We start from the raw sequence: 18,676 nt of genomic DNA, 5'->3' as shown, positions 1-18,676 counted from the left end.
GGGGCACCGAGGGACCATCAGAGATGGCAGGGGAGGGAGGGAGGGAGAGGGAGGGGCAGGAGCAGGGACTCAAGAGGGACCCAGTGGCTGCAGCACGGTGGGAGGGAGGGGCTGACGCAGCGGGGTGGGTGGGAAGTCAGCACAGGGGCTGGGGGCTGGGCAGGGGTCTGCTTCAGGCCCTGGGCTGGGCATCGCCCCCCGCCCCTCCCCAGGGGAATCCAACACACTGGGAGGGGCCGCCCCAGGCCTCCCTGGGAAATCACTGGGCCACATGCCCAGCTTCAGAGACCCAGAGATGGACAGGGTGGAAGCCCAGCCCCCGACCATGAGCCCCAACTCTCACCTCTCACCCCTGCCCCCCAGCAAGCCCCCGACACAGCATCCCCAGCCCGCCCACGGTCCTTTTCCCTCCGAGGAAGCCTCCGCCAGTGAGCTCCCCTTTGCTGGCACACAGCGTGGCCGGCTGGCTCCATCCCTGCCTGGGGGCCCGCAATGACCCCATTCCCCGGCGAGCCCACCGCACAGAGCCGCAGGGGCCAACGCCATCCTTGAAGCCCCAGCTCCTTTCCAGCACTAACTGGTACAAAGTGAAGGGCGAAATCCCATTCACACTGCTGCTTATCAGCGCTGCCAGCAGGTCCGGGCAGGAGGTGGCAGAGGCCGCAGCCCCTTCCAAGGCCTGTTTCAAGTCGGCAGTCCCTGCCTTCCCACCATCCCCGCCAGCCCCACCGTCCTGTCTCGTCCCTGCTGCAGGCTCAGAGCAGTCACAGCCTCACGGAGGTTCACTCACTGAAGTCCTGGGTGAGACTCAGCTCTCACCACCCACAGCCCTCCCTGTACCCTCGGGGCACCGTCCCCTGCCCTCGAGTCGTCCACTTCTCAGCCCCTCTCTGGGGAGGGCCTCACTCTCAGGCAACTGGAATGAGGACCCCAGGCTCCAGTTAGCAGAGACCCTGGACCCCGGAATGGGGCTAGAAAGGACCCAGGGCCCCCAGCGCTGCCTGGGCTCTGCCAGGTCCTGGCCCCGACCTTGCACAAGCTTCGGCTCCCTCAGTGAGAAGCAGGAATAATTACCGCCCAGCCAGCCACAGGGACGTCTGTGGAGGTGCAAACCCACCCAAACATCCTCCAACTGCACCACCCCCAGGTCCCAGGTCACGACACCCTTGGCCCCCAGGCCCAGGAAGAACCTGAGAGACTGCAGGGCGGGCAGGCAGGGGAGGGGGGCGGGCAGGGGAGGGGGGGCAGGCAGGGGAGGGCGCGCAGGACCCACCTGGGAGGGAGCTGTCAGGGCGGAGGGCTGGGCAGGCTGCTGAGAGGAGACGGGGTCAGTGTGAGTGGAAGCGGCCCGGCCCCCCGTGCCTGACAGACCACTGGGGAGGGGCCGCTTTGTGTATGATGCCCCAGCCTGAGCTCCATCTGTACAGGTGGGACTGTGCTGTGTCCCATCTGCCACCTGCAAGACCAGTGGTCCCCACGCTTCCCAGAAGAGCAAGGGAACAGGGATGGTCCCTGCCCCTCTGGATCTCACTGAGTGAAGCAGCCGCCCCCACTGTTCCCACAGAAGACAGCCCGGTGGGCCCAGCGTCGTACCAGGCATCCCACTGGGTGTGATACCCTTCGAGGGTACTGGTCACCCAGGTGTGCCCTGAGCTGGCAGGGCCAGGGAGATGCCTGGCGTGCGGGCAGGCTGGGGGCACGTGTGTCCTGGGGCCAGGGAGATGTCCGGCGTGCGGGGAGGCGGGGGACACGCGTGTCCTGGGGGCCTCGGGACATGGGCTTGCTCCATGGCAGGTGCTCAGAACCCTTCATGGGCAGAGAAGGCAGGAAGGAGCACCTCCGACAGGAGAAGCCGCTCCCCCTCCCATGGGAAGGCCGCCTCGCCAGGGCAGCTGTCCAAGCAGTGAGGACCGTGACCCCAAGGGCGTGCAAGCCAAGACTAGAAGACCCCACAACGGGGAGGTTCCCCCAGAGGGGAGCTGGTAGGTCGAGCTGGATGCCTCTGAGAGCCCTCACCTTGCACCTGTGGTTCTCCAGGAAACCAGCAAGAGACAAAAAACCAGCAACAGTGGCTCCCACCGTGGAAGACCCCAGACAACTGTGACCACGTCCTCGTCCCTGGAGAATCCAGGCAGGGCCAGCCTGGGACCAGGCATCTCCAGCCCCCCGGGACCCCTGCCTGCCTGTGACCCCTGGGGTCAACTGGGTCTGGGGTTGGCTGGGTCTGGGGTTGGATGAGTCTGGAGCTGGCAGGGTCTGGCGTCTAGGGCCTGGCTGGGGCTGGGAGCTAGGGCCTGCCAGAGTCTGGGTCTACCTGGGTCTGGGGTCTTGGTGCCCACTCACCTGTCTGGCCTGTGGCAGACACAGCCTCGCTCCTGCCTGCTGCGTAGACAGCTGAGACCAGGACCCTGTACTTGGTGGCTGCCTGCAGGTCGGGGAGTGTCACATGGCTCCTGGGTCCTGGCACGGAGACCTAGGGGAAGGGAGGGCACCTGGTCCCACTTCCTGGGCAACTTTGTTCGTCCACGCGGCTCAGCTGCCTCCCTGTGTCCCGCCATGGCAGAGCTGCCACCCTCTGCAGACAGTGTGGCCATGCCCCTTCCAGGAGGCCCCATGAGGTGGGGCAGCCTCAGGCTCTACCAAGACTCACGGATTTCTCGGGTCCCGAGCCAGAGGCGGGCGCGTAGGTGAGCCGGTAGTGGAGCACGCGGCCACGTGGGGGTGTCCAGCTGATCTGCAGGCTGTCGGGGGTCTCCGAGGCCAGGGCCAGGTTGGAGGGGGGGCTCCTGTTCACTGTGGCTGGCCGAGAGCACGGGCTGTGTGGGGCTCAGGCCCCTCCAGAAAGGAGGCACCGGGTGGCCAGAGGACCAGCCGCCCAGCCCCTACCCTGCTCTAATGCCCCCACCACACCAAACCACACCCCTGCCACAGCCCACACCACACCCCTGGCACACCCACACCGCGCCCCTGCCACAGCCCACACTGCGCCACCAGCCATGCCACACTGCACCCTTGCCACAGCCCACACCACGTCCCTGCCACAGCCCACACCACACCCCTGGCACATCCACACTTGTGGCCCTGCCATGGCCCACACTGTGCCACCTGCCATCGCCCACACTACACTGCCACGCCACAACACGCCCCTGCCACAGCCCACACCTCACCCCGCCACGGCTGACACTGCGTCCCTGCCACAGCCCACACCGGGCCCCTGCCACACCCACATCACACCACCTGCCAGGGCCCCCACCATACCCCCAACCTGGGCTGCTGCCTGGGCTGCCCCGTGAGACACTACGTGGCTTATGCACCCGCCCTGTGAGACACTCCGTGATGTGGTTTGTGCACTCGGCCACTGGGGGAACACCTATCCCCGTGTGGGCTGACTCCAGTGCCCAGGCCAGCGGTCAGGGGCTCCGGGGCCGGCCTGCCAGCAGTTCTGGGAGCCTGGGGTCCTGGGCCTGTGGAGCGGGTGAGTCAGGGGTCCCCTTGGGCCATCCCTGCCCAACACCCAGCAGAGAGGAAGTGGAGGGGCACCTACAGGGGGTATAGCGGAGGGACACAGGGTCACTGCGGGCCCCGTCCCTGTAGTAGGCCAGGATGGTGACGTCGTACTCCGTGTGCCTCCCTAGGCCAGGCAGGACGGCCGTGCCGAGGTTCCCTGGGACAGAGATCTAGGGAGAGGAGAGCCCCGGGGTCACCAGGTACAGTGGAGTCCTCAGATTGGGGGGTCCAATGCACAGGCCATGGGCAGTGAGGCATCTCTGGGAGACAGGGTGGGCACACACAGGGCTCTGAGCCCTGGACTTGGGCCTCAGGACTGGGAGGCCGGGGGTCCCCTCTGAAGGACGAGTCCATCCCTGCCCACCTCGTGAGCCTTCCCCTCTCCCAGGGGCGTCCACTTGATCTGGTAGACAAGCACGCCAGATGGGGCTGCGGCCACCCACGCCAGCTGGACTGCGTCCCCTGGCAGCTCCATCACGGACAGTTGGCTTGGGCTGGGAACTTTCTCTGAAGGAAGTGGAGACACAGGCTAGGGGTGCAGCCTCTGAGTCTGGGCGCCTCAGAGAAGGAGCAGCCATACCCAGGAGCACCCTATACCCCCATCCATCACACCCATCGGGTGCCCATCCCCACCTGGCTCAGCACCAGCCCAGGGCAGGCACCCACAACACTTGATGTGAACTGTCTAGCGGGGCAGGACGTAGAACCCTCGCCAGGCCCCCAGTGCCAACCTCTCCCCACTCACTGGTGGTGACCTGGCCGGTCAGCGTAGAGGAGCCACCCCCAGGGTAGAGACAGGTGACACGGACAGTGTAGGTGGTGGAGGAAGAGAGGGGCCCCAGTGTGGCCGAGGTGGCGTTCCCAGGAGCCTCTGTCTGCAGTAGGTGGGAGGCCGACATGGCAGGCCCAGCCAGTGCCTGGAGCCCTTGCTGAGGTGGAGACCCAGGCCCCGCACCTGCGGCCAGGACTACCCCATGACCCCCCAAATTGGGAAAATGGGCTTGTCCTGAGGGATGGGAGGGCAACAGAACTGCAGGACGGCTGGGGTGGGGCCTCCCCAGCCTGGTCCCCCACAGCCCCCACACCCACATCTGCCCCCACACCAGGTGCCCCCACACCAGGTGCCCCCGGTGCGCCTCGTGGCATCCGTGGTTTTAAGTGTGTTATTTGATGGTTGGCTCTACCCCAGGCCTGCCTTAGGGCCCTGTGGTCCCTCAAGACACTCGGGCCCCCGGCAGGCTCTGCTCTCACCTGCCCCGAGTGTCCACCCTCGCTGGAGACATAGGTGACCCTGACCAGGCGCACAGGCCTTGGGGTGCCCTCCCAGATCACTCGCGCCGCGTCGTGGCTCACGTCTGAGAAGCCCAGGTGTCTCGGTGGGGCCAGGATGGCTGCAGAGCACAGCAGAGCCTCAAGGCCAGCATGTGGCCTCCACGGCAGGGGTGGGGTAGGGCAGTGGCTGGGACCAAGGGGGCCTGAGGTCCCCCATGCCATGGAAGGCTGAGAAACAAGAAGGGGGACTTGTCCCGCGGGCAGGCAGCCGGGGTTGGGACACTCACGGGTCCTGGCACGGATGCCCCGGGCCTCGCTGCTCTCAGGGCCTCGCAGGCTCTGCACCGAGACCTCATAGTCCCTGCCTGGTTCCAGGCCATCCAGCAGCACCTCGGGCCGCCTCACCTGCACCTGCAGAGACGTGACGTCCCAGGTCAGCCCCCACTCGCTCTGCCCCACTCCTCTGCCTCCCGTCACCCCCGGCCCAGCTCACCTCTCGCTCCTCCTCCTCACCCTTGGAGGAAGCAGGTGAGCATCGCACCAGGTAGTGGGTGGCCCCGGCTGAGGGCTGCCAGGTGAGGTGGATGGTTCTGGGCGTCACTGCGGCCAGGGTCAGTGCCCGGGGCGGAGACAGAGGTGCTGGGGGGCCATGAGGGGGCACTTTAGGAAGGGAGCCCACACAGAGATCACACCCACGCACGGGAGGACCCTCACACCAGAGCGGGTGGGCGCGGCCACCGCCCAGCAGATGCACAGGATTCGAAGTGGCACTTCCCAGGCTTCACCTTGGGCCAAGGTTTGTGGCTCCAGCTCTAGGGACACAAGGCCACCCCACAGGTTTTGTTTAAGGCCATCTGCCTTGAGGTGTTGGGAGGAATGTGGCCTCCAGAGGGTGAAAGGGGCCTTGGGAAACAGCCAGACACAAAAGGCCACACAGTGTGACTCCACCTGCAGGAAACATCTGGGACAGGCACGTCCAGAGGCAGAAGGTGGCTGGGGCAGGAGCAGGGGGGCGGGTGCTTAGGGGTGCAGGGGTTCCTCTGGGGTGGCATCAAATGATCTAACATGGACTGTGGCCATAGGTGACAGCTCTGGATATACCAAAGCCACTGGAGTTGTACACTTTAAATGGTCAGATTGTATGGTGTGTAAATTTCATCTCAAGAAAGCTATTACAGATGGGCTCATGGCAGTCCCTGGGGGTCCAAGAACCCAGGAGCTAAGCCACGTGCTGGGGGCCAAGCAGTGGGGAACTCCACGAACACTGTGGACAGGGAGTATAATGGGTTGTGATTATGGTTGGGGTGATGATACCAATGGTACAGCTGGTGTTCAGAAGAGAACACCAAGGGTCAGAGGGGCCCAGTGGCTCGGCCTCGGTCACACAGCAAGCTGGGCATGGTGCCAACCGTGGGTGGTTAAGATCCAGGGCTATGCTACCCTGGGGTGCCCGGCTCCAAGGGACGGTCACAAGTGGGGCCTCCCACCCAGAACCTGGACACTGCCTCTGCCCCACCTACCTGTGGTCGCCAGGCCCCGCAGGCCCTCGCCAACCCCGCCCTCGTAGATGGGGAACACGGAGACCAGGTACTCCGTGCGGGAGGTCAGGTTGTGCAGCTCTGCCGAGGCGGCAGGCCCCTCCACCACCACCTGGAACAGAGTGGGCAAGGATGGAGCCAGGAAGGTGGGTGCTGGGGGACGGGGAGCTTGTCAGCTGGAGTGTGAACTCAGCTGGGGCCTGCCGGGTGCCCCACTTCCCACAGACCTGGGCTCCTGGTACCTACAACAGAACGGTGCCAGGCACGGTGTGGGCAGGCCCACCACAATCGATCAATTGATCGATCCATCAGGGAGAAGGGCCCTGAGTCTGAACCTATCCCCAGCACCTTCGGAACGACCCCTGCTCTGCCCTCCTTGGCCACCAAAACGCACTCACCCCAGGCTGCCTCCCAGATGCAGCTCCATGGTGAGTCCCTGGGCTGCCAGCCCCTCACCGCCCCCTTCTCAACCTGGACCCAGTCATTTGTGGGCCTTTATTCCCGCCCTCCCTTTGGCTCATCAGACCCACAACGGCTGCAGACCGGCTCGGGAAGCCCTGTATGCCGGCCCCCTCACCTCCCTGGGGGTGCCACCTCTGGAGGCTCGCCAAACAATCAGATACTTGAGGGGGAGCCGGGGGGCTGGAGTCCAGGACAGGTGGATGCTGGAGGAGGTCACCTGGCTCAGGACCAGGCTGGTGGGGGCAGGGAGGGTGTCCAGGGCTGGAGCCGCTGCTGCTGGAGTGGTGGGGGTGGGGGACAGGTGGTCAGCGCACGAGCCCGTGTGTCCACGCTCCCCCTGGTGGCCACTCACAGGAGGGACAGGAGAGCTGCTCCCCAGCCCCTCTGTGGACAGATGTAAGCGGGGGCTGCAGACCCCCTCAGAGCCACAGGAACCGGCCTCAGGTACCACCCAGGAGCCACAGTGTCCGCCTACCCCCTGCCCAAAGCAGCCAGGTGGGGCTGCAGCCTGTGTGGGTGACCCTGCCCCACACCTGGGCCCCGCCGCGGGCCCCCATCCTGCAGCCTCTGGCAGATGAGGCGGCTGAGCAGGCTAGCCAGCGTGGCAAGCTGCGGGAAGTCCAGCACGTTGTGGACGGTGATGTCCCGTGGCGGGGACGCCAGGAGCCTCAGCTCAGCCTCATCGGCGTTCTTCACACCTGCTCGTGAAGAGGGAGGTGAGGTCGGCCTGCACTGGGGTCACCCGAGGGAGCCGCCTGCAGTGGAGGTCTCCGTGGAGAGTGGGTCAGGAGCGAAGAGGCCTATGGGCTGTACTCGGCCCACCTGCCACCCACGTGCCGGGCCAGGAGCTTCTGAGGGGTTGGGGGCATCAAGGAAGGGTCTCTGCTCCCAGGACTCCTGCCTCAAAATCTGGGGTTTCCTCCCCACAGGACAGAGTTGATTCGCCTGTGAATCCCAGGCCCTGGAGGGTGCCAGGATGCTCCTCGCCAGGGGACAGCAGGCGGGAGTCGCCAGGCACAGGGATGGTGGCCAGAGGGGGCAGCTGGAGCTGCTCAGTGAATATTGCACCAGGGAGGTTCACGCCACAGGGGTGAGGTTGGGGGGATTCTACGGAAGGCACCAAACAGCAGGCGACTGAAAAGGAGCAGTCGCCTCTGAGTGCCAGGCAGTGCCCAGCTCTGCGTGCAGCTCCATGTTGCGGATGTGGAAGCTGGGGCTCAGGGACCAGGTGCCCGATGCAAGCTCCCAGCTGCGACCCAAAGCCCACCCGACGGTGAGACTCCAGCCCAGGGCCAGGGGGCCGCATAGTGCTCACCCACAGCGAAGATGTTCACACCCAGGTCCTTGAGGACACGGGCAGCAGTGTGTACATCGTCCTGGGACTTGCCGTCCGTCACCAGAATCACCACCTTGGCCGCCTCTGGACGGAGGCCGGCCGCCGGCTGCAGGTTCTGCCCCAGCACGTGGGTCAGGGCGAGGCCTTGGGAGCAGCAAGAATAAAGTGACAGGCAGCTGCCAGCATCCCCTCCTGGTGCTCGACTGGCAGCAACCAGACAGCAGAGATGCTCCTCTCCTTCCCTTGCAGGGTGCCAGGAGGCCAGGTGGCAGCCTGAGGGAGCAGGGAGGGTCTGCCTGTGGAGGGGCCCCAAGTGGCACCCCAAGTTCCCCAGCCAGGCCCTACCTGCAAGGTGAGCACCCCGACTAGGTTGGGTGTGGACCCAGCCAGAGCTGCTACGGAACAGAGGAGCCACGTGCTGGACATGGGCCCTCGTTTTCGCCCAAGGTAAACAAGGGGGTGACTCTGCCCTTTATAAAGGTGTGAACAGGGCTCAGGTCCACACCACTGAGAGCTCAATTTACACACACGCTCCCAGGGTCTGGGAGGGCGGCAGAAGGAGGTCCGCCCTCAGGATGGAGGGAGGGGCGGCCTGGGCCCTACCTGTGAACGTGTTCCCCCCCTTGTAGCGGAGGCGGTGCACAGCTGCCAGCACCTGCTCCTTGGTGCCGAAGGAGTTCAGGTTCCACTCAGTCTGGGCATCGCTGCTGTACTGAGTCAGGCCTGGGGAGCAGGGGCGTGGCCACGGGCTGAGTTTCCAATGCTGAGGGGCCCAGGGAGCTGGCGCAGGGCACACCTGAGAGCTGCACGTGCCTCTGCGGTGTCCCCGGACACAGCAGCCAGTCCCCAGAGAGAGTACGCTTGCAGAGCCAGGGCCCCCACACAGAGCATCCCCAGAACACCCCAAGTGGAGAAGGTGTCCCACCCCACAAGGTGGGAGCCCTGGCTGGTGTGGGGACCCCCACAGGTCACAGCCTCCGCCGGCAGTCAGAGCTGTGGGGACCAAGCCCAGGGGGGACAAGAGGCGGGCCGGGCCAGCACCCACCTACTTGGACCTTATCCGGCCCGATTTCAAAGGGTGCAATGACGCTGGCCAGGAAGTCCTTGACCTGCTGGAAGTGACTGTGGCCAATGCTCCAGGACCCGTCCACCAGGAAGACCATGTCAGCAGGCACAGGGGGTAGGCAGCGGAACTGGGGACTGGCTGGGGTGGTGGGAGTGGGTGAGGTGTTAGGTGAAGCCCTGGTGCAAGACCCCCAAACTGCTCCCGGCCTGGCCCCAGCCCCCAGATCACCTTCCCTGGGGCTCCAGCCACAAGAGTGAGGCAGGCTGGGCCAGGTATCAGGGAAAGGACTCCAAGACCCTCAGGCCTCACCAGACTAGACAGCCCCACACCGGCATGGCTGCACAGTCCAGCCACCACGAACGTGAGGCAGCCTGGTGCTCGGACACCTCTGTCCCCCACGGCTGCACGGGGCTACCTGCACGGGAGCCAGCCTTCGTTGCCCGCCCAGACACCAGGCCCAGAGGCCCACTGGGTGCAAACTGGACGAGGAGGGGAAGGTGGGCCCCGCAGACAGCTCCAGCAGAACCACTGTGAGCACTGCCCTGGCGGTGCTGTGGAGACAAAGCCCCCAGCCCCGGCCTGGCGCTCCCCAGAGTCTCGCAGGGACAGTGCCTGGTGGGGCGGGCCACAGAGTCGGGCCAGATCCCTGGGGAGGTGCCTGAATGAGGCCAGCAGCCATCACGGTGGAGTCCCCGTGGGGCGACCGAAGAGGCCCAGCTGCCCTGGGGGAGGACAGCACTGGACCCGAGGACCTCTGGAGGGATGTGTCCAAGGCTAAGGAGGTGGACACTTTCTTCAGTTCCAAGTCTGACCGGGGAGGCAGAATCCTGCCTCTGAGGACCCCAATCTGATGGAGGAGACAAAGCCAGGCCCTCCCAGTTCCATGGGGAAGCCCGGCCCCACCTGCAGGGGCCTTGTGGGCAGACACAGTGCACTTCCCGTCTGTGCCTACCCCTTACCCGGCTTCTCTTCTGTCCTGGTGTGATCCTGCCTCTCCACACCTGCGGCCGGCTGGGCAGGGCCCTCCCTCCGGGGCCCCCGGACCAGCTCTGCTCCTGATCCCACTCTTGGCAGAGCATGACCCAACCCTCTCACCACCCCCTAGACCCAGGCTGGAGGTTCCCAAAGGTGTCAGAGGTAGTGGGACCACCTGCTCCCAGTGGCCTGGCTTGAGTGAACCTGGTAACGTGACAGCCTTAAGTTAAAGCTAGAGAGTGTGTGGTCAGACATGAGGAAGAACTTCCTGGCCTCATGGTGGGAAACCAAAGGTCACTCCCTCCCCGGAGACTTCCTCTCCCTCCACTCTGACCCACCGGGAATGGGCGGATCCCGGCTTGGCGCGAAGGCAACTCGGGGCTCGGAAGCCTGCTCTGGGTCTGGGCTCCCCATGAGGGAGGGGGTGGGCTCCGGGGCTCCAGAGCTGAGAGGTCTCTGGTTGTTCCTGTCCAAGGAGCTACTCTTCAGATCCTCAACTGCAGGGAGACACCAAGGGCCATCAGGGTGGGAGCGGAGGGCCTGGTCCACTGGGGTAGCTGCACACACACTCCCTCAAGGGCGCGTGTGCAGGTGCTGAGGGCCCAGGACCCTGGGCAGCAAAGACATCAGGGGCAAGGCAGCCTTGCTGGTGAGTCAGGACTCGAACCTGGCCCTAGCCCAGCCCAGAGCTGCTTCACACACACCCACCCCTGGGGCTGGAACGCAGCCTGGAGGAGGGTAGGACCCCAGCCTGGAGGAGGGTGTACCCAGCTGGCAGTACCCGGTGGACTTACTCACAAACTCCCTCCGAGCCAGCAGGAAGCGCCCAGAGCCAGTGAGCTCGAAGATCTGCAAGGTGTAGCCCTTGGAGGGGCTCAGGCCCCCCACCGTGGCCTTAGGGGTCTTGGTGGTCAGTATCACCTCCTGTTCCGAGTCCCCTGGGTGGGGGTGGGGAGAGCTTTAGAGGCCAAGGTGGGCACACGTGTGTGCATCTGTCATGGTGGGAAGTGAAACCCTCTTGGCTCCTCCTCCCCACCCCAGCTCCTCCCCTTGAGGCCAGGGAGAGAGAAAGGGAGAGGGTCTGATGCAAGGGACATAGGCTCCTGGGTAACAATATGAGAGGGAATGGGTCTTGGGGCAGTAAAAAAGAAGATGTCACTTACTAAACCCCCTAGAGGAATCCGTCACATGGTGAGGTGAGAACTCATCAACCCTCAGAGACACTGTCAAGGTATGAAGATGGGGCCTCCAGGGATGGGATGACGACCGGATGGGCCAGGTCCAAGAAGGAAGAGTCTGGGGCCAGGGCCCTACCCACTCCCACAGGCTCCCACTCTATGGGCCGCGCAGACCGACCAGCCGCAAGTATTTTCTGCTGTGTGACTCCATGATTCTAAAGTTAGGGCTGGATTTCAAGTGTGAAAAGCAAACAAATGATTCCAAAGGGGACACTGTCATATTCTCAGAGGAAAGAGCAAGAAGAAATGGCCTTGAAATAGCACTCAGGAGGTAGCAGTCAGACCTAAAGAGGCACTTTGGGCACTGGGTGATTCTCTGGGTCTCAAATGCTAAGACGAGGGAGCAAAGGAGGGAGGAACCCGCACCTGCACACCTGGAGGGAGAAGAGGAGGGGGAAACCTGCACCTGCACACCTGGAGGGAGAAGAGGAGGGAGAAACTCACACCTGCACACCTGGGGGGAGAAGAGGAGGGAGGTACCCGCACCTGCACACCTGGAGGGTGGAAGGGAGGGAGGAACCCATACCTGCACACCTGGGGGGAGAAGAGGAGGCAGGAACCCACACCTGCACACCTGAGGGGAGAAGAGGAGGGGGAAATCTGCACCTGCACACCTGGAGGGTAGAAGGGAGGGAGGAACCCACACCTGCACACCTGGAGGGTAGAAGGGAGGGAGGAACCCACACCTGCACACCTGGAGGAAGAAGAGGAGGGAGGAACCCACACCTGCACACGTGAGGGAAAAAAGGAGGGAGAACTCGCACCTGCACACCTGGAGGGAGGAAGGGAGGGAGGAGCCCGCACCTGCACACCTGCAGGGAGGAAGGGAGGGAGGAGCCTGCACCTGCACACCTGGAGGGAGGAAGGGAGGGAGGAGCCCGCACCTGCACACCTGGAAAGAAAACTGACACCATCCTCCCTGCGCAGTGAGCAGCTCCCCACAGCCCTACCCAGCCCTGCGCCAGGGAGTGACCAGCCAGGGAGGACCCTCTGCTCTCGGCTGAGCAAATAGGAGGCAGGGGCGCTGTCATTACCATCAATAGCTAACTGTTACTGAGTTTTCACTGTGTTCCTGGCAGTATCCTAAGCATTTCACAGGTATCAAGCCTCATAATCTTCACAGCCCCATTACACCCATCTTTGAGATAGGAAAACTGAGGCACAAAGGACCAATCACACAGCTACTCCACAGGAGAAGTGGCATCGCAGCCCAGGTCTGTCATATCCCCAAGCTTCCTGCACAAACGTGATTAACAAGCAATGACAACCACGAAAAAGCTTTATGACATTTAATATAAATATACAATTTTAAAAGCACGGCATGCCCGTAATCCCATCTACTTGGGAGGCTGAGGTGGGAGGATCACTTGAGCCCAGGAGTTTGAGTCCAGCCTGGGCAGTATAGTGAGACCCCATCTCAGAAATCGATAAATAAGGTGCTTGAAAACGGGATAAATATTATTGTGATGTTCTAAGGTCCTAGCATTGCCTGGGGACAGCCAAGACAACCATCATGTATATCATATGCTGATAAATCAAGACTGCAAGCTGTGGTCGCTAGCGTGGTTACTTGAAGGGTAAACGAACATAGAATCACCAAGTTGATGGCATCAGGGAAGAATCACCCCATCCCTACTGAACAATCTTAACTTCACAAGACACACCGGACATTATGTACTGCCAGCTGTGGTGACGTAGGAATAACACGGCACCACTGATAAAGAATTCTTAACAAACATAATCAAATTTGCCTCTGCCAAACTTCCAGGATCTAACTGCCAGTCCATGGGAGACAGGGTGGAGAGAGGAAGGAGCGAGCTAAATGGCTCCCCAAAGATGCCACTGGCAAGAGAAGAAAGTGGGAAGTTCGACAGAACAATCTTGTTTCTTCTTCTACAAATAAATGTCAAGGAAAACGGAGAGGAGAAAACTGTTTTAGATTAAAAATTACTTAAGACACAGGAACCAAACACATTGTGCAGACTCTGTTCACATCCCAATTCAGACAAATCAACTGTAAAACACACGCGTCAAGGCCAGGTGCGGTGGCTCATGCCTGGAATCCCAGCACTTCGGGAGGCCGAGGCGGGTGGATCACCTGAGGTCAGGAGTTCGAGACCAGCTTGGCCAACATGGTGAAACCCTGTCTCTACTAAAAATACAAAAATTAGCTGGGCGTGGTGTCATGCGCCTGTAATCCCAGCTACTTGGGAGGCTGAGGCAGGAGAATCTCTTGAACCTGGAAGCAGGAGGCTGCAGTGAGCCAAGATCATGCCACTGCACTCCAGCCTGGGTGACAGAGCGAGACTCCATCTCAATAAATAAATAAATAAGTGACATGCATCAAGTTAGAAAACTCAACACAACTAAATATTCAATGATAGTACCGAAACATTTTAAGTTTGGGAGCTGCTCATGGTATTGGGGTTATGTCTGAGTCTTTTCTTTTAGAGAAACATACTGAAATATTTATAGACAGGATTATATGATGTCTGACATTTGCTTTAAGATAATATAGGGCCAGGCGCGGTGGCTCAAGCCTGTAATCCCAGCACTTTGGGAGGCCGAGACGGGTGGATCACAAGGTCAGGAGATAGAGACCATCCTGGCGAACACGGTGAAACCCCGTCTCTACTAAAAAATACAAAAAATTAGCCGGGCGAGGTGGTGGGCGCCTGTAGTCCCAGCTACTCGGGAGGCTGAGGCAGGAGAATGGCGTAAACCCGGGAGGCGGAGCTTGCAGTGAGCCGAGATCGCGCCACTGCACAGAGCGAGACTCTGTCTAAAAAAAAAAAAAAAAAAAGATAATATAGAATGTAGAGGGGGGTGAGGAGAGCGACATGAAACAATATTGGCCACACACTGGTAACTGCTGAAAGCTACATCACGAAAACATGAGGCTTCATTACACTACGGTCTCTTCTTTTGCATGTTTAAATTTTTCCATTAAAAAATCAATTCAAACAAAGACAAAAAAGCAGACAACAAAAATTTATAACAAGTATAATAAAAAGGGAAGATTATAGATATAAACTCAGATCATTAATTTCATCAACTATAAATGCAAAAAATCTTTCAATAAAAAGACAAAGACTGTCACACTGGATGAAAACCATACCCAATTATATGCTGCTTAGAAGACACATCTAAAATGAAAGGCTGGAGAATGGTTAACAGTAAGAGAAGGAGAAAAGAGATTTAATGCAAATACTACCTGGTGAAGCAACAGGACCATCACAACAAGTAAGATACAAGGAAAACAAAACGGCACTAGAGAGGTAATGAAGAGCACTTCAAAATGAAAGAGGGTCAGCTTACCAGGAAGATACAATCATGCTAAGTTTGTATGCACCCAATAACAGAGACGCATGCACAAAGCAAAGAACAGTCAACTACAAGAAAGATGTATCTACAATCACAATGCAGATCTGAAATACTTTCTTCAGTAGCAGGATAAGTACACCCCAAACATAGTAACTATATAAAAAATCTGAAAAATAAGGTAAATAACTTAACTGGAACATTAGAACACTCTACCCAACAACTGCAAATTGCATATATTTTCAAAGTCACATGGAATACTGACCAAAATGGATTATATGTGGGACCATAAAGCGAGGATTTTTTTTTTTTTTTTTTTGAGACGGAGTCTCACTCTGTCGCCCAGACTGGAGCGCAGTGGCACCATCTCGGCTCACTGCAACCTCCACCTCCCGGGTTCAAGCGATTGTCCTTCCTCAGTCTTCCAAGCAGCTGGGATGAAAGGTATGTGCCACCACACCCGGCTAAGTAGAGACGGGGTTTTGCCATGTTGGCCAGGCTGGTCTCAAACTCCTGTCATCAAGTGATCTGCCGACCTTGGCCTCCCAAAGAGCTGGGATTATAGGCATGAGCCACCGCGCCCAGCCAGCAAGGTACTTTCCAAATGACTGAAAGCATATTGTACATTTCTGGCCACAATGCAATTAAGGAAGAAATCCAAAACAAAAAGTAAGGAGAAAATCCCCCCATGTTTTAAAACTAAGAAACACACTTCTAAGTAGCCTATGGGTCAAATAAAAATATCATGACAAAAATTAGATATTTTTACCTGAATGATAATGAAAATTCTACATATCAAAACGCAGCTATAGCTAATGCTTAGAAGAAAATTCAATAGTTTTAACTTCATATCTTATAAAAGAAGCCCAGAAAATCAATGAATTTAAGCATCCATCTTAAGTTCGAACAGAAAATTAAACACAAAGAGAGTAAAAGAAACAGAAACAACAAATAAAATAGAAAACAAACAGAATCAACGACAGACCAACCAAGCCAAAATGTGTTTTATTAAAAGACCAATAAAGTAGATAAACTTCCAGATTGCCTTTTGAAAGCAGAGAGAAGATTCAATCAATAACGGGAAAGAAAAGGGTGCTATAACTACAGAATCTATGGGATAATATGAAAAACGTTATGCCAATTAATCAGGAAATTTATATAAAACACAAATTCCTATTTAAAAAACTAACTTACCAAAACTGACCAAAAAAATTAGGAAATCTGAGTAGTCCTATGTCTGTTGAGGAGATTGAATCAATTATGTAAAGTGTTCACACACACACACACACACACACACACAAAACACAAGCCCAGAAGTCAGCACCAGCGAATTCTAGCAAACATTTAAGGAAAAAAATACCACCATTACACAAACTTTTCCAGAAAATAGAATAAGAGGAATCCTTCCCCACCTCATCTTATGAGGTATAAAGCTGATACCAAAAGGACTTTATAAGAAAGAGTAATTATTGGCCAATATTCCCTCATGAATATAACTATAAAAATCTTAGATGGGTTGGGTGCGGTGGCTCATGCCTGTAATCCCAGCACTTTGGGAGGCCGAGGTGGGCGGATCACGAGGTCAGGAGTTCGAGACCAGCCTGGCCAACATGGTGAAACCCATCTCTACTAAAAATATAAAAATTAGCCGGGTGTGATGGTGGGCACCTATAATTCCAGCCACTCAGGAGGCTGAGACAGGAGAATCGCTTGAACCCGGGAGGCGGAGCTTGCAGTGAGCTGAGATCGCACCACTGCACTCCAACCTGGGCAACAGAGTGAGATGCCATCTCAAACAACAACAACAAAAATCTTAGATGAAATATTTGCAAATTGATTTAATAATATATAAAAGGGGATAGGCCAGGCACAGTGGCTCACCCCTGTAATCCCAGCACTTTAGGAGACCAAGGTGAGAAGATGGCTTGAGGCTAGGAGATGGAGGCTGCAGTGAGCTATGACTGTGACACTGCACTGTGCACTCCAGCCTGGGGGACAGAGCGAGACCCTATCTCTTAAGATATATATATATATTATGTTTAATATTGAAAAAATCAACCACTGTAATTTACTACATTAATCAAATAAAGGAGAAAATAATCACCTCACTGAAGAAAGAATTTGGAAAAAATAATGCATTCTCTTGGTAAAAACTCAGCCTAAGTAGGAACAGAACAGGACTTAACCTGATAAGGCACATCTATCTGGGAAACGCAGAACGACAGAAAACAGCTCAGTGGTTACGGAGCACTGGGCTAAGGGTTGATCTTGGGGTAAGAGAACTGTCCTCTGCATCAATTGTGACAGTGGTTACAGGATTGAATTCATGTGATAAATAAAACTCACAGAGCTATTCACAAAAGGGTGAATATTTCTGCATGTAAATTACAGCTCAATAAAGAAACACAGGATACCACTGAACACCCACCAGAGTAGCTCAAGTCCTGCTGCCAAGCATTGGTTGCCAAGGGCGTCATGTACCGGAAGCGATCACACGCTGTGACGGGAGTAGACACCGGCACGATCCCTTTGGAAAACAGTTCAACGTTTTCTACCAACGTTGAAAACATGCACACACTGTGGTGCTTCCACTCCTGGGTTTACACCCAGAACAACATGCGCACGGACCACGATCCCTCACACAGCGTCTACACAACAGCCAACCTGGACACAAGCCACACGTCCGACAACAGCAGAACAAATCACACAGGGGAATACTATACAGCAAAGAAAACGGATGGCTGTTACACACCATGGGTGAACCTCACAAAATGCCCACCAAAGACACACGGGAGTCACCACAGTGTGATTCCACTTAGAGAATGTTCTGAAACAGGCAAACCAGTCTGTGCTGTCGGAGGCGGCCGTCCGGGAAGCAGGGGAGGGTGGACGTTGGGAAGGGCACCCGGGACGGTCTTTTTCCACCCCAGGAGGGGTTTGTGTTGGCCGCCCCACTGTGCTGACTCATACAGTTAGCATTTACGCCTGTGCGCTTTTCCATCTGAGTTTTGAAAAGCTTTAAAATTAGCACCCGTCGTCAGGTTAGGGCTGTTCTGTGCTCTAGGAACAGGGTTCCCTGAAAAGGTGTCCTCAAGGCCCTGCTCCTGTAAACAAGGATTAACACGTGGGGAGCAGGTGCTTCTGGGGTTCGCTGTGCGGAGTCCAGGCTGTTCTGAATGCCCGAGTTGCTGAGACTCGTTCTGAGGAGGGAGTCATTTATTTAAAAAATACAGACCGGGCGTGGTGGTTCATGCCTGTAATCCCAGCACTGTGGGAGGCTGAGGCAGGCAGATCACCTGAGCCCAGTTCAAGACTAGCCTGGGTAACATGGTGAAACTTCTCTACAAAAAATACAAAAATCAGCCAGGAGTGGTGGCATGTGTCTGTACTCCCAGCTACTCGGGAGGCTGAGGTGGGCAGATCTCCCGAGCTCGGGAAATTGAGGCTGCAGGGAGCTGTGATCGCACCACTGCACTCCAGTCTGGGCAACAGAGCAAAACCCTGTCTTTAAAAAAATTAAAAATTAAAAAAATTAAAAGTATGTACTGAATGCCTTCTGCAGGGGCTGCATGCCAGGGACAGAGGAGCCGCATTCCCTGTTCCGTGTCGTACATGACGGGGGAAAGGAATGTGGGGACAGCAGACGCTGAGGCCAGAGAGGTGCTCACACGAACGGGCTGGTGGGAGGGACACCGTGGGCCTGAGCGGTGGCTGCAGCCGCCACACTGACCGTCCTCAGCATGTGCTAACGGGGACGGGGGCCTGGGAGGGCGCAGGTCCTCACCTGCCATGGGCTGCACCTGCACCAGGTAGCCGAGGCCGCTCCCCTCCGACTCTCTCCACTTCATCTGCAGCCGGTCCTCAGGCAGCACAGTCAGCCTCAGGTGGCCACTTGCTACAGAAACAGGACATAGTGGTCAGGACTGACCCAGCCTCCCCAGCCACCTAACCAACTGTGGGA

At 58.0% G+C, this 18,676-nt stretch overlaps 1 protein-coding gene across 1 annotated transcript in view; it reads right to left on the bottom strand.

Annotated features, from left to right (window-relative positions):
- COL20A1 (collagen type XX alpha 1 chain) overlaps positions 1–18,676 on the bottom strand; it is a 35,774-nt gene that overhangs the window by 14,144 nt on the left and 2,954 nt on the right. Inside the window, exons 2-19 of the mRNA XM_033187099.1 lie at positions 18,500–18,610; positions 10,951–11,094; positions 10,491–10,653; positions 9,161–9,315; positions 8,719–8,838; positions 8,095–8,259; positions 7,313–7,477; positions 6,895–7,052; positions 6,300–6,429; positions 5,273–5,418; positions 5,067–5,190; positions 4,759–4,898; positions 4,253–4,382; positions 3,872–4,014; positions 3,545–3,677; positions 2,651–2,799; positions 2,344–2,473; positions 1,274–1,309 (exon numbers count right to left, since the gene is read on the bottom strand). Of these exons, the coding sequence (XP_033042990.1) occupies positions 1,274–1,309; positions 2,344–2,473; positions 2,651–2,799; positions 3,545–3,677; positions 3,872–4,014; positions 4,253–4,382; positions 4,759–4,898; positions 5,067–5,190; positions 5,273–5,418; positions 6,300–6,429; positions 6,895–7,052; positions 7,313–7,477; positions 8,095–8,259; positions 8,719–8,838; positions 9,161–9,315; positions 10,491–10,653; positions 10,951–11,094; positions 18,500–18,610 (2,442 nt within the window). The remainder of the gene's footprint in view (positions 1–1,273; positions 1,310–2,343; positions 2,474–2,650; positions 2,800–3,544; positions 3,678–3,871; positions 4,015–4,252; positions 4,383–4,758; positions 4,899–5,066; positions 5,191–5,272; positions 5,419–6,299; positions 6,430–6,894; positions 7,053–7,312; positions 7,478–8,094; positions 8,260–8,718; positions 8,839–9,160; positions 9,316–10,490; positions 10,654–10,950; positions 11,095–18,499; positions 18,611–18,676) is intronic.

The sequence above is a fragment of the Trachypithecus francoisi genome, unplaced genomic scaffold (genome assembly GCF_009764315.1).
Source record: "Trachypithecus francoisi isolate TF-2019V2 unplaced genomic scaffold, Tfra_2.0 Lachesis_group21, whole genome shotgun sequence".
Lineage (NCBI taxonomy): Eukaryota > Metazoa > Chordata > Mammalia > Primates > Cercopithecidae > Trachypithecus > Trachypithecus francoisi.
Note: the sequence above shows the minus strand (reverse complement) of the source record. Positions and strands in the feature narration are given on the sequence as shown.